Below are 15,594 nucleotides of genomic sequence, written 5' to 3'. Positions count from 1 at the left end.
GAAACACAGAAGACCCCAGATAGCCAAAGCAATCTTGAGAAAGAAAAATGGAAGAATCAACCTTCCTGACTTCAGACTATACTACAGAGCTAAAGTCATCAGGACAGTGCAGTATGGTAGTAGTACAAACAGAAATATAGACCAATGGAACAAGTTAGAAAGCCCAGAGATAAACCCACACACCTATAGGTACCTCATCTTTGACAAAGGCAAGAATATACAATGGCGAAAAGACAGCCTCTTCAGTAGATGGTGCTGGGAAAACTGGACAGCTACATGCAAAAGAATGAAGCTAGAACACTTCCTAACACCACACACAAAAATAAGCTCAAAACGAATTAGAGACTTAAATGTAAGGCCAGAAACTTAGAGGAAAATATAGGCAGTACACTCTTCAATATATATCACAGCAAGATCCTCTGTGACCCATCTCCTAGAGTAATGGGGAAAAAAAAAACAAAAATAATCAAATGGGACCTAATTAAACTTAAAAGCTTTTGCACAGCAAAGGAAACAATAAACAAGATTAAAAGACAACCCTCATAATGGGAGAAAACAATTGAAAATGAAACAACTGACAAAGGTTTATTCTCCAAAATATACAAGCATCTCAATCAGCTCAATACCAGAAAACCCAATTTAAAAAGTGGGCAGAAGACCTAAATAGACATTTCTCCAAAGAAGGCATACAGATGGCTAATAAAACACATGAAAAGATGCTCAACATCACTCATTATCAGAAAAATGCAAATCAAAACTACAGTGAGGTGTCACCTCATACCAGTCAGAATGGCCATCATCAAAAAATCTATAAACAATAAATGCTGAATAGGGTGTGGAGAAAAGGGAACCCTTTTGCACTGTTGGTGGGAATGCAAATTGATCCAGCCACTGTGGAGAACAGTGTGGAGACTCCTTTAAAAGCTAGGAATGGAACTACCATATGATCCAGCAGCCCCACTACTGGGCATATACCCTGAGGAAACCATAATTGAAAAAGGGACCTATACTCCAGCGTTCACTGCAGCACTACTCACAGCAGTGCTTGGAAGCAGCCTGGATATCTGTCGACAGAGGAATGGATAAAGAAGTTGTGGTACATATACATAATGGAATATTACTCAGCCATAAAAAGGAATGCATTTGAGTCAGTTCTGATGAGGTGGATAAACGTAGATCCTATTATACATAGTGAAGTGAGTCAGAAAGAGACAGACATCAAAATGTTAACACATATATATATGTATGGAATGGCTCAGCAGGTAAAGAATCCTCCTGCAGTGCAGGAGACATAAAAGACACAGATTCAATCCCTGGGTCAGGAAGATCCCCTGGAGAAGGAAATGGTAACCCACTCCAATATTCTTGCCTGGAAAATCCCATGGACAGAGGAACTTGAGAGGCTATAGTCCAAAGGGTCACAAAGAGTCAGGCAAAACTGAATACGCACACATTATGGAATCTGGAAAGACGGTGCCGATGAACCTATCTGCAGGGCAGCCTTGGAGACCAAGACAGTAGACAACAGATTTGTGGACACAGGGCAGGGAAGGAGAAGGTGAGAAGAACTAAGAGAGTAGCATTAAAACATATGCATTACCACATGCACAGATAAAAATTAGATAGCCAGTGGAAATTTGCTCTATGATGCTGAAGCTCAGATCCGATGCTGTGACAACCTAGAGGCGTGGAATGGAGTGGGAAGGAGGTTCAAGAGGAAGGAGACATGTGTACACCTGTGGCTGTTTCGTGTTGATGTGTGGCAGAAGCCAACACAATATTGTAAAGCAATTACCCTACAATTAAATAATTTTTTTAAAGTTACTGCCTGAGCAGTTGGTTAAATCTCATGGCAAGTGTAAAAATACATATTACAGATTTATTCTGGAAAGCCTCTTAAATCTTTCCACCTGTGTCCTGTTGAGTGTGAGGCATGCTGGATAGGCCAGAAAGCCAAGAAACTGCATTCCCATGTCGCTGAATATATTTTAAAAGTTACATATTTTATATTTGCCTCAACAATATGCAGTATTTATTAAAGGCACTCTATAATGTTGTGGAATTTCTCTTTTTCAACTAAAGGAAACAAAATATATTTTTAAAGTCAGCTTTTCAAAATTCTAAACTAAAGGAGAAATACTAATATTCATTCAAAACTCAGAACAAAGGAAGTTTTCCCATGTGAACAATGAACAGAAAAAGAAAACGCACTGGCTTTCATCTGTGTTTTCTTTTTCAAAGGCCAGCGTCTATCTTCCTCTTTGCTTGGTTTACCTAGTGTTCTAGTTTCCTGTACTTTGCTTATTCCTATTTTTCCTCCTAGGTCAATTTCCAAAACTCTTTGAGTTTTGGACATTCCTATCTGCATTTTTCTATGCTTCCTTTAGTCACTGTTTCTCTCTCCCTCTCTGAGTTTTCTTACATTTTTTCCCTCCTTGTTTTCTTGCTTTTTTAGTCTTTCTGTTTCTCAATCATCTGTCTTGTGCCATCCTGCTTTGCTGTTCATAAAAAATGCTAGTGACCTCATTTTCCAGGAATTCTTTTTAAACATACATACTTTGGTCTCTGGACTCATTTATGTTTTGTCTGTCTCTTCCTGTGAATTACTATGATCTCTATATACTTCATATTGAAAAAAGATAGTTTAAAAACTGGTACTTTTTAACCCTTTAACTTCTTAATCCCTATAGAAGCTTTGAACATTTGTGAAAACAAGAGCCATAAGTTGTTTGTAACTAGTGATGGCGCTAAATCCTAAAAATAAAAAAATTCATAAGGTTTTAACTTTAATATTACATTTTGGAGTTAAAAATGCAGAAATTAAATCATCTAATCAGTATTATCCAATTAATGTTTTTAAATTTATTCTAGAAATCATGTTGATCGTATGTACCCTTGATATGATGTAATGATAATTGCACTTTACATCTTGGTCTTGGCCAACAAAGGTCCGTCTAGTCAAAGCTATGGTTTTTCCAGTAGTCATGCCATCAATGGGGTCGCACAGAGTCGGACATGACTGAAGCGATTTAGCAGCAGCAGCAGCATGTAGGGATGTGAGAGCTGGACTATAAAGAAAGCTGAGCGCCGAAGAATTGATGCTTTTGAACTGTGGTGTTGGAGAAGACTCTTGAGAGTCCCTTGGACTGCAAGGACCTCCAACCTGTCAATCTTAAAGGAAATCAGTCCTGAATATTCATTGGAAAGACTGATGCTGAAGCTGAAACTCCAATACTTTGGCCACCTGATGGGAAGAAATGACTCACTGGAAAAGACCCTGATTGAAGGCAGGAGGAGAAGGGGACGACAGACGATGAGATGCTTGGATGGCATCACTGACTTGATAGACATGAGTTTGAGCAAGCTCCAGGAGTTGGTGATGGATAGGGAAGCCTGGCCTGCTGCAGTCCGTGGGGTCACAAAGTCGTGTCAGATTTCTTCACTGTAAAGTTAATCTTTTTTTTTTCCTGCTTTCCATGTTGCATCCTTTGGAAGCAAATTCACTATATGCAGTCCACACCAAGGAGTGAAGAGTTTACTTCCCTACTCTTTTTATTTAAATTCTTGTTTTCTAACTTGTTATTTCAGACTGAGCAACTGAACTGAGAAGTCATAAGAAAATGTCAATATTTAAACAGAAATACCTGTTATATTTTTAAGTGTCCAAAATGAACTGAGACTCAAAGAAAAAAGATTTGTGATATCTGTGGTTGATAATTTCATTATTCCTTATATAACTAGGTTTGATTCATTTGATACAAATCTAAAAGTTTGCAATTTTTATACTGCTTGTACTTTCTTAAAGTTGTAATAAGTAACAAATGTGTGTTAGCATAGTTACCTAAATCCTCAACAAGTGATTTAAGTCTCTATTTTTTTTATAGAAGCAAAAGTACCTGTAAAAGTATTGGACATAATGAGACAGATTTCTAGGCATGAACTGGAAATCAGGCTTCAGGTTGGTAAATAATCTCAATAGTTTTCTTCAGTTGCTTATCTATAAAACGAAATGGGGGAAAACAAGTTACTTGCAGATCTAGAAAATCCAAAGCTATCTACCAGCAGTCCTAAGCAATCAGTATTATTACCAGATATAAAATAAATACACAAAAATCAATCATTTTTCTGAAATAACAAGTTAGAAAACAATAATCTTAATAAAAAGAGTAGATAAGTATAACTCTTCACTCCTTGGTGTGAACTGCAAATGGTGAACTTGCTTTCAAAGAACTCAACATGGAAAGCAGGGGAAAAAAAAAGATTAACTTTACAGTGGAGAAATTTGACAAGTACTACCTCAGCAATGTGGTCATGGTCAACATCAGCATTATAAATCATGTTGATAGTATGTACCCTTGATATGATGTAATGATAATTGCACTTTACATCTTGGTCTTTATCCCAGTAACTCAAAGCCCAGTCTTATCATGAGACGAATCAGACAAATTTCAGTGATGCGGCATCCCACAAAACATCCAACCAGTATCCCTGGAAATTGTCAAAATTTAAGAAACTTGAAATCATGAAGCAGCTTTTCTGACTACAACACTATGAGATTAGAAATCGACTATATAAGGAAATAACTGCAAAAAAAATGCAAACATAGAAGCTAAGCAATATCCTATTAAACAACCAATGGATCATTGAAGAAATCAAAGAGGAAATCAAAAAATACCCGGAGACAAATGAAAAGGAAAATATGATGATCCTAAACCTATGGGATACAGCAAGGCAGTTGTAAGAGTAAAGTTAATAGCAACACAAGCTTACCTTAGGAACCAAAAAAAATCCCAACCAAGCAGCCTAAACTTACACCTAAAGCAAGGAGAAAAAGACCAAATGGAACCCAAAGTTAGTAGAAGGAAATACATCATAAAGAGCAGAGCAGAAATAAGTAGAAACTTAAAAAAACATAGAAAGGATTTACAAAACTAAAAACCAGTTCTTTGAAAAGATAAAATTGATAAAGCTTTAGCCGGACTCATCAAGGAAAAAAGGGAGAGGGACCATATGAACAAAACTAGAAATGAAAAAAAATTATAACCATCACCAAAGTAATACAAAGGGCCATAAATGACTGCTACAACCAACTATATGCCAATAAAATAGACAATCTAGAAGAAATGGACAAATTCTTAGAAAGGCACAATCTCCCAAGATTAAACCAGGAAGAAATAGACTATGAACAGACCAAATTACAAGTACTGAAATTGAATCTGTGGTTTTAAAACTCCCAATAAAAGTCCAGGACCAGATGGCTTCACAGGTGAATTCCATCAAACATTTAAAGAAGAGTTAATACCTATCCTTCTGAAATTGTTACTTAATCTGGAAAAGTGAAAGACGTACAAACATTCAGTTAACACTTGAGCAATGTGCAGGTTTAAGGCACCCTCACTTCGTGCAGTTGAAAATCCACTTATAATTTATGGTTGGCCCTCCAAATACCTGGTTCCCCTAAATAAGTGGCTCCACGTCTGCACAGTCAGCCAACTACAGATCAGACAGTGCTAAAGAATCTGCAAAAAATCTGCATATAAGTGGACTGTGCATTTCAAACCCGTGCTGTTCAAGGGTCAACTGTAATTGCTAAAAAAAATTTGGAATTACCTTTTAATACTCAAGGAGAAAGGTGAATAAAGCCAGGTTTTTAGAGGTTACTAGCTATCCAGAAACATGTGTTTATTTAGCATTTATTGAGGGCATCCTTCTTGTGAAGCCTTGGTGACTGTGATGGTACAGAAGTCCATAAAACAACTGTCTTCAGTCTAGTGAGGGAGGCTGAACTAAAAATAGGTTCGTAAGAGGACCTTAACCTTCCTGAAAAAGAGCAGGAGAGGAATCATGGACTGATTCTCAGAGGGATGATACCTCAATTGAAGCAGGGAGAGAAGTATATCACCATACAGAGGTGGCAAGGAGGCAGGAGAGCAGGTTCTGCAGAGAACAGCGAGTAATTTGGGATGTCTGGAGCATAAGATGTGAAGAGGACATAGTAGCTTAGAGAGAGGAACAAAAGCTGGGTCATAGAGGCTACATAGGAAATTTGGGTTTCATTGTTTAGATAGTGGGAACAGGGCAGTTTTCGTGGCTAAATCTGAATTTTTGAAAAATATATATGTAACAGAAAAGACCTCCTGGATATCATCAATCACAAGGCACTGCTTAGCAATTTGGATGGCTGAGAGGAGACGGCCAGACATCACCCTACAGGGTCAGCCAGGGCTGTGGCACCGCAGACATCCACTCTCTCAGGGTCAGGCCGGGGCCCTTGGCTCTTGCTCCTCTTGGACATCCAGCCGAATGGAGGTCCTCATTTTAGGATTATGGAGAAATTGGGACTAATTTCAGAGAACAGTAAGAAAAGGCAATAAAGGCATAAAAACTTAACAGTGAAAATTAACTGCCCCCTTTAAAAAAAAAAAAAAAAAAGGCAAATGTTCACCTCACAGAGAAGTGCCTTTTCCCAAAGAGTCTCTCATATGGTTCAAGACATTTTTGGAACCTCTTTTCTAAATGGCATTAAAGGCCAGCCTGGGAGCTGCAAATATTATCATTCTTGGCTCTTCATAGCTGCCTTTTCTTTTATTTTTAAATTTTTTCCAAGTGGGTTTATATTTCATGAAGATTTATTTATTTATTTATTTCACGGTTTATTATATGAAGATTTATATATTATTTTTTATTAATACAATAAAGCGGTTTAGCTTAAAGTAAAAGCTTTAACATTTAAAGTTTTTATTTTAAAAAGATATATTTTAAATGTAGACCCTTAAAAACCACCAAAAAAGCTGACTATATCTTACAGCGTAGGTTTATCCTTAAATATTCACATCTCAAATGCTGTTTAGAAAAACGATTTTAAAACTGGCTAAAAATCATTTACACTTGGTAATGATTAAAATCTCCTCGTCTCTGACAGAGCATATTAATGGCACGTAATGAATTTACTGTCACAAGCATCTAACAGTTTAATGGGTACGCAGTTTTATCAGTATACGAAATGGTCTTAGATGGTCAGTGCTGTTGTTCTGGAGTGATCACTGTATCAGGAAAAGGACACCGCACCAACAACAGACATCGACTTTCAAAAGGTCTTTTCAAACAGTTTCCTTTTCAAACAGCTTTCAGCTCAGGAGAGAAGGACAGCACTTAATTACTGCATCCCTTGCATATGAATGTATGACAGACTATACCAGGTCATCGACAGGAACTGCAATATGCAGAATAATACGGCCAGCCCCTTATGCCACCAAAGAGCAGCGCACAGGGTGAGCACGAAACACAAAAGCATAATAATTGTTGCAAGCAATCTCGTTGTTTCAAACATTTTCTTCGGTTGTTTCACAGTTCAGTTCAGTCGCTCAGTTGTGTCCGACTCTTTGCGACCCCATGAATCGCAGCACGCCAGGCCTCCCTGTCCATCACCATCTCCCGGAGTTCACTCAGACTCGCGTCCATCGAGTCAGTGATGCCATCCAGCCATCTCATCCTCTGTCGTCCCCTTCTCCTCCTGCCCCCCATCCCTCCCAACATCAAAGTCTTTTCCAATGAGTCAACTCTTCTCATGAGGTGGCCAAAGTACTGGAGTTTCAGCTTTAGCATCATTCCTTCCAAAGAAATCCCAGGGTGGATCTCCTTCAGAATTTACTGGTTGGATCTCCTTGCAGTCCAAGGGACTCTCGAGTCTTCTCCAACACCACAGTTCAAAAGCATCAATTCTTCGGCGCTCAGCCTTCTTCACAGTCCAACTCTCACATCCATACATGACTACTGGAAAAACCATAGCCTTGACTAGACAGACCTTATTCGGCAAAGTAATGTCTCTGCTTTTGAATATGCTATCTAGGTTGGTCATAACTTTTCTTCCAAGGAGTAAGCGTCTTTTAATTTCATGGCTGCAGTCACCATCTGCAGTGATTTTGGAGCCCAGAAAAATAAAGCCTGACTCTGTTTCCACTGTTTCCCCATCTATTTCCCATGAAGTGTAGGGACCGGATGCCATGATCTTCGTCATTTCACAGGTCCCATTAAGAAGCATGTACTGGCTAATGTAGCAATATTTCCAAAAGTATAAAACACTGCAAAAAGCTTTATGCCTCCAGGGAGCCACAGCAATCCAGTTCCAAGGATGGAGAAGAAGATGCCACTGACAAAGCATATGGCAAACCACTTCAGCCTGGTGTTGAAACTAGGCGTCGAGGCATCAAGGACCTGTGCCGTCAGGCCCTGCTCCTGTCGTCCTGGCTGCTTAGGACCTGCGCAGCTTCTCTATGGCCGTGGCCGCGGCGCCCGCCCACCCTTCTCTCCTTCATAGCTGCCTTTTCATAATGTTGTATTCTGAAATAAGCACTACTCGATCTGAGGTTTTTTTTTAAATCCTGTTCCCTAGAAACAGGATTTAGCACTGAATTAACTTTTGATTTATTCCTAAAGTTAAATACATCCTCACAAGACGAACGTTTGTTACCTCTAAAGACATTCAATCAAGCATTCTGTCAGCTACTTATCAGCTACAAGTTTGTTGACCACAAATCTCTCAGGTTGCCTGTTAAATGGGATGAATGACATATTTCCCACCTACCCCATATAGTTATTATGAAGATAATACCAGACACATGAAAGCTCTTCATAGACTGCTATGTAAGAGGATGCTCTTCTTACTGTTGCCTCACACTCTGCAAACAGTTCCAAAATGTACATTTGTTCCGGTGCCAGTATGTTCATCTCCCCTAACAGGCTGTTCACTTCAGGAGAGCAGAGCCTGGGTCATGTTCGGCTTTATTTCCCTAGTGTCTGACACTAGGTCTCACACATAAAAAGGCTCCAGTGTTGAATGAATAATTCAGCGTAGCTCCTTGCCTTTCCCTCAGACTATATTTAAGAAATGGATGATACACTTGAGATTATTCAGTTAAAATAGGCTCAGAAGTCACTTAAGATTCTTTAAGTATGTGAGTAGTTTGTCATTAGGAACCAGCTGTTCTTAATGTTCTCTGAAGGGACCAGAACAAATGGCTGATGAAATCAATCAATCTGAACATGTAAAGGTTCTTAAACTTAATGCTGTGGTCTTAACTTTGGCTGTATTTTTAAATCACCGGGAAAAAAAAATTTTAGATTACTGAGCCTGAGGCCCCATCCTGGGATGATGAGGCCTGGCATTGATAGTTTTAAAAACTACCCAAGTGATTGTAATGTGCAACCTATGTTTGTTGCAGAACTCTGGGATTAGACTTTGAGGAACACTGTTTTAAAAGAAATCCTGTCTGGTTCTACAGGTACCTACATTAGGTACCGTACCATAGGAAATGGGAAAGAACGTAAGACACGCTCCCACCACAGTCTGCAGGGAATAAAAACTAACCATCACTGATCTGAGAGCAGTGGAAAAGCAGCCATCAATGTGAGCCAAGCTATGAGAGGTCACGAAAAGGTGGGCCTGTGCGGAGCCCCAGACTTTCTGCAGAACCTGTTAAACATTTAGAAGTTTATCATAGAAATAAAAAACAGTCCCTGCCCATGAAAGGAGGTTAAGTGTTAGTTTAGCAAACCAGCCAGTTGCAGCCAGAGGGCCTGGCCAGTACAGAGGATCTGAAGGTTTTGATTCCCAGCACAGAGAGAGAACTTAGCTGTGAAAAAGACAGACTGTCTGAAATAACTGATGTTCAAACTCAAGTAAACAGGCAATTACAAAATGGTCAAAGTTGATGAAAGAAACAGATTTGGTGAGGAAGATCCCATTGTCAAAGGGTTTTAAGGTCAGGCTAAGGTATTTCAGTGGAATCCAATAGCTGATAGTTTCTGGTCAAAGAATATGTATAAGAAAGATTAGGGCTTCACTGGTGGTTCAACAGTAAAGAATCTGCCTGCAATGCAGGAGACATGGGTTGGATCCCTAGATTGGGAAGATCCCCTGGAGAAGGAAATGGCAACGGTTAGAAAAAGGAGAAATAGTACAGACACCTACAACAATCTCAGGGTAGGGTGGTAATTTCCTATGTTAGGGAGACTTGGTAATGGGAAAGAGTGGTTTATAGAATTGCTGATGAAAAAGATAGCTGTTTACATTATATTAAACATAAATGCATTTCAGTCAGAAATGAGTTATGAATATCGGAATTCTGTATTGTAATACTACTTACTCTATATCTGAGAATAAGGACCTCTCTTGTTTTCCCAATGAATATGAACTGCTGTCACATCTTAATCTAGTTCACAATTATATAAGAGGTTTTAAAAACAGATGTCAGTTTGGTCAGAGTCCAGGTCCCTTCTGAAGAATCACTTGCTTACTTCTGTTTATAATTCCACACAGTCTCATACAAAAAAGAAAAATAAACTTACCTGTTTGTGGGCTGCACCCCACTGGCCTATGAGCCTTTTAGTTGCCCACCTGTGAGACCAAAGAAAGAACCCGGAAACAGTGACAAAGTCACCCAAGATGCATTGCATAGGGAACCTTACAAGCCAGAAGCAGAAGGGCGCGGAGTGACACCCTACCCCACAGGTAGATGGCAGGCAGGAGGCAGCAGCAGTCTTAGCTACCACGGGGGGGAAGGAGGTCACCATTTACAGGGGAAATTGATGTCAGACTGGCTCACCAGTTAACAGGAGAACCACAGAGGAGCAAGTCTCTGCCAGCCCCTCAGGTTAACCGTCGCCAAGGGGGACGCTCCCCTTTGATAGCCTCGCTTGGTGGACTGGTTCTGCTCTCAGCACTGGAATAGTCACTACCTGGGACAGGGGGGCACACATGTAGTGGTTACTGTTGAGGCTCTGGGGTTGAGCGGGAAGATGGGTCATGTGGTAAAGCAGGGACTGCATAGAAAGCAAGAGAACCACCATCTTGAAGGGCCTGACCATACACCTGTCAGACACAGCCTCTGTGGAAATGGAAAGCCTCCACATTTCTAAAACCACTAAAGTCAATGTTCTTCCTTGAGAATCTGATCTTATGTAAAATTTTTAATTAATGAAAACTAAATATTTGTCTTTGCCTTCAGCTGAACAAGCTCTAAAATTTTCATATGTAAATGATGTGTGTAATTCCAAAAACTTCACTGCTCTTGTTGGCCCAATTCTATGAGCAGCCACAGAGTGAGTTATTAGTACATACAGGGTTATAAACCACCAGACCTTATGTACTTGAATTAAGTCTGTATAATAAGTCTGCGTGTGTATTCTCATAGGAGACTGTAAAATGTGGGCATGCTTTCAATTCATGCAGTCTGTGATTTATGAAGGCACACAGGTCAGGAGTTTATTATGCTGAAAATCATAATAACTGTTTTGTTTTGCTTTTTAAAATGAAGTGGCCAAAGCATGTTGAAAGATAAATGGGAGAAGCATTTTGATTATGTTTTTATTTCAATTAAAGATTAAATATTATTGCTGAGTAACCAGCCATGCTAAATAGTATGATATTAAGGCTGAAGTAGTTTGTAAGCTGATAGCCCCTTCTTTCCTCTGGGTTTAGGTTTGTTATTAATCAAAATGTTGGACTTGTTTAGTGCAGTGGTGTATGAAACAAACAGTTGAAAATGACAGTTACTTTAATTTACAGCTTTCTGTTTTTTCAGATTTGTAGGAAAATCTGTTTCTTTTTGTGGACTCTTATGCTATTATTCACATGTCTAGATTTTATTTCTTAACACCAAAGCCAACTAAATTCAGTAGTTGTAAGATTCTCTCATGACATAGAAAGGAGGGTGCCTGTAATGGTTTTACTTGACAAATTCTGATAAAGTCATTTTTGAAACATGGACAACCCCTACTAGAAGTAGATAATACAAAAAAAAACCATCTGTCTTTGGGGGCAGAGAAAGGGCTAATTTTTAAAATAGAAGAATGTATATATGGAAAGGTATTAAGTTAACTAGGATAGTGGGGTTTGTATTCTTATATTAATATAGGAGTATCAAATAAGATTGTTTTAAAGGGAAGATGATTCCAGCTATTTGCTGGTTTGGGCTTAGCCTTAGCACAAGTCATTTGGAAAGCTGTTGTGCACTTACCAAAATATAGTGTTAGGGTCTGGGTTCCCCACATGTGATAAGGACCTTGAACAGGACAGTCTTGCCACACTTCTAAACTTAGTCCTCATCAGCAGTAATACACTTACAGTTTCTGAAGAGCGCACTCTGTAGGGAATGCTGCATAGACTGTATGGAGTTTCAAAGAAAAAGACAAAGACTACCTCTCAGCATCTGGGGGGAGAAAAGCATAGTGAGTAAGAAAGAGCTTGCTTTTAGGCACAGTCTCTGAGCAAAGCAGGTTGCAAACCTTATGCAGAGTTTTGGGGTTGGGGATCGTCTCCGGGTTGATCACAGCCTCCGAAGCACCACTGTTACGGAGAGGCCCCTGGTGACTGGCGGGCTTTCTGAAGCATGTTCACTGGTGTGGTTCTGCCACTGACTGGCCAGCTTTCAAGAACATGAGGCTGTCACTGATTTTTTGGCTTTTCAGAGATATATTTACTGAAATGAGTTACCACTGATCATTTTGGCCTACGCAGGCCATCATTAATTGATTAAATCCTGTTTGATCGATTCAGTCTGGTTCTAATGGTCCCTTGCTACCATGGCTCGAGAGTAATTGCCTTTTGCTAGGAGTTGAGGATTGTTTTATTCTCAGATGCTAATACTTAAAGAGTGTAGAACATGGAAAGCATAAGAAAATCATACTCAGGATTCCATCTAATAAGCAATAATCCTATAATGCACTTTCTAAATAAGGCTGTTTCCAAGGTTAAAGCTGTGAAAGTATGAAAAGTCAGCAGTTTTCATGTGTGATACTGTTATGAAGTCTAATGCAAATAATATATTAATAATAAAGTACAGAAATGCAAATGTGCTTTACTTCAGTTAGTAAACTAGACTCTAGGTCATCCATATAATAATATCACTTGTACTCATTGCATTCCAATAAGCTTTTCTGAGAAAGAAGAGGGTGGGAATGGTGGTAATATATAGCTTGTCAACTCGTGACGATCAACCCTACTGAATTCTTCGCAATTGTAGTATCACTAATATTGTAACATTTCATTTTGCTCACAAAATCTTTTTAGAATTCTTCAAAAATCTAAGTATATCCATGGGAATTCTTAACACAAGTAAACTTCACCCAACATTTGTGGTACTGCAGGAAGAAAGGCTGTGGGAGTTTCTTCTAGTACCTATCGCCCAATCTCTGCTTATAGAGGGAAAAAGAAATCACTATAATATTTGGATTTCATCAGAAAGTTACAGCTGACATGTGGGGAGTGTTAATCCTTTAGGCAATTTAGCCATATCTGCTGTGATAAAGAAAAGTGCTGGGTACGCCTGTTTTTAAAATTGCTTAAATATCTAGTGAGAAAAAGAAGCCTTAGTAGTTTTACTTATATATCAAAAAACTGAACTTTTTTCATTCCAAATTTATTCAGCTGCCCTAGAATCTGGTTTGGAACTTCCCTATTTATTCCCAACACCTCCTAATGGGGGCAGAGCTAATCACTTACACAGTTCTGTGCTGCTAAGCATGGCCAACTTATGACCACTTAGGATTCAAGCACATGTTGATACCTTAAGACCAGTAAGCATTTGATAAAGTAGGGAAGCAGGGTGGTTAGATTTGTTGTAATCAACAGTAAGAGGAGGAAATTAATTCATGGATCTGTGCCCAAAGCTCCGTTTCTTCTTGTACAATTATTTTTTTAAACTCAGCAACTCCCCAGAAAAGGGAGTCATAACACCATTTGAACAAGAATTTTCTGAACACATTCCCTACTTGACCCATTGAACTACTGCAAACAAAACAAATCAGATAGGGCTGGTTTACTGTCAGGGTTTTGCTTTGCAACCTGGCTCACTCTGGCTCAGTGAGTGTGCTCTTTAAAGGAAGCTGACAGAATGTTCTCTGAGTTTAGTTGAAGGAAGACTTCTGGGTAGAACTCTTTACCTCCCATTAGAGAAGGAACCTCAAGTGAAGTCTGAAGCACAGAGACTCACTACTAGAAATACAAACCAACAAAACAAACTCCAGACATGTTTTTCAAAGTTAAGTGTTTTCTGAGGAGTTGGTTTCCATGTGGTTTAAGCACCAGTAAACAATCAACCCATCTTGATGTTTTGTAGCCTTTTGGTTCATTATGCCAAGACAAGTGTAGTGTAGAACTTCTTTCAGTTCTTATGCCAAAATCAGTGAACCATCTCTCTCCCACTTTAGGATGTCGCATGTACTTCAGTTTGAGGATAAAAGCAGAAAAGTGAAAGATGCAAGCATGCAAGACTCAGACACATTTGAAATCTATGATCCTCGGAATCCAGTGAATAAAAGGAGGAGGGAAGAAAGCAAAAAGCTGATGAGAGAGAAAAAAGAAAGAAGATAAAATGAAAGTAATGATAACCAGAACTCGCTGGAAATGTGCCCACAATAAATGGCCTTATAACAGCCATTGTTCCGGAACAACAGCATCACTTAAGGGTGTGAAAAGAAGTATTTTTGAACCTGTTGTCTGGTTTTGAAAAGCAATTATCTTATGTAAATTGTGGAATGATGTAAGCAAATGCTTTTGGTTACTGGTATATGTTTTTTTCTTTTTTCTAATTGACCTTTTGTATTGCTAAATCTGAAATAAAATCACTTTCCTTCCAGTTTACATATTAACCATTTGCAGACTGCACAAGCCTGTTTGTATCTTTTTACCCTAAAATCTGTGAAGCCTTTGTTTTCAAGATTTTTTTATAAAAGTTTTACAGGAAGAATATTTAAGGGACACCTCCTTGGCATTCTGCTATCTTTGAAATATAATTTTTAAATTATGTAATATAAAGATTGATAGGTTTGTTTTAAATCTTCAGGAACCCCTGAGTGAGTGTTGACACCTGCATCTAGGTACCTAGGCTTACTGACTGCAGTCAGGATGCAACCACACCAAGTAGTATCAGCCAGGCTTACTGCAGACCATGGCCTGGCCCATCCACCTGCCCTTCTCAGCGCAGCAACAGCAGGAGCACACACGGAGGTCCCATCCTGGCAACAGAACTCATTAAGAATTCAGCCTTTTATGACAGTCGGCCATGCTGACTATATACTCTATGTTCTCTATACTATTTAGTCAGTGTCTTCTAGAATCCGAATGCCAAAATTATTACCACAGGTTAATGCTCAGTTACCTAATAAAAACCTTACCAGCTACATGTTTTCAGATAGTGTCTCATCAGTTCTCCCTTTTGAAGTGGAACCCAATAGGCTTTCTTTATGAAGCTACCAGGTGGCGGAAGTGATAAAGAATGTGCCTGCCAACGCAGGAGATGTAGAGAGATGCAGGCAGAATCCCTGGTCGGGAAGGTCCCTCAGAGGAGGGCGTGGCAACCCACTCCATTATTCTTGCCTGGTTTTCCACAGAGGAGCCTGGCAGGCTACAGTCCTTGGGGTTGCACAGAGTCAGACACAACTGAAGCAACGTGGCACACACATGCAGGCTTTCTTTACAGCAGTTTCTCTCACAACATAGTCCCAGACACTACAGCTGTAGCAGCAGCAGCCTCACTTATGGCCATGTTAGAAAAGCAAATTCTTGCCATACTCCCCACCACCGCTACCCCATCT

The 15,594-nt window shown here is 39.3% G+C and overlaps 1 protein-coding gene across 1 annotated transcript in view; it reads left to right on the top strand.

The window, feature by feature from the left end:
• Window positions 1–14,440, top strand: part of CWC27 (CWC27 spliceosome associated cyclophilin) — a 255,239-nt gene extending 240,799 nt beyond the window's left edge. The window contains exons 14-15 of the mRNA XM_052659177.1: window positions 7,125–7,271; window positions 14,209–14,440. Of these exons, the coding sequence (XP_052515137.1) occupies window positions 7,125–7,271; window positions 14,209–14,371 (310 nt within the window). The 3' untranslated portion in view covers window positions 14,372–14,440. The remainder of the gene's footprint in view (window positions 1–7,124; window positions 7,272–14,208) is intronic.
• The last annotated feature ends 1,154 nt before the right edge of the window (window positions 14,441–15,594 follow it).

This window comes from Budorcas taxicolor, chromosome 20 (assembly GCF_023091745.1).
Source record: "Budorcas taxicolor isolate Tak-1 chromosome 20, Takin1.1, whole genome shotgun sequence".
Lineage (NCBI taxonomy): Eukaryota > Metazoa > Chordata > Mammalia > Artiodactyla > Bovidae > Budorcas > Budorcas taxicolor.
Note: the sequence above shows the minus strand (reverse complement) of the source record. Positions and strands in the feature narration are given on the sequence as shown.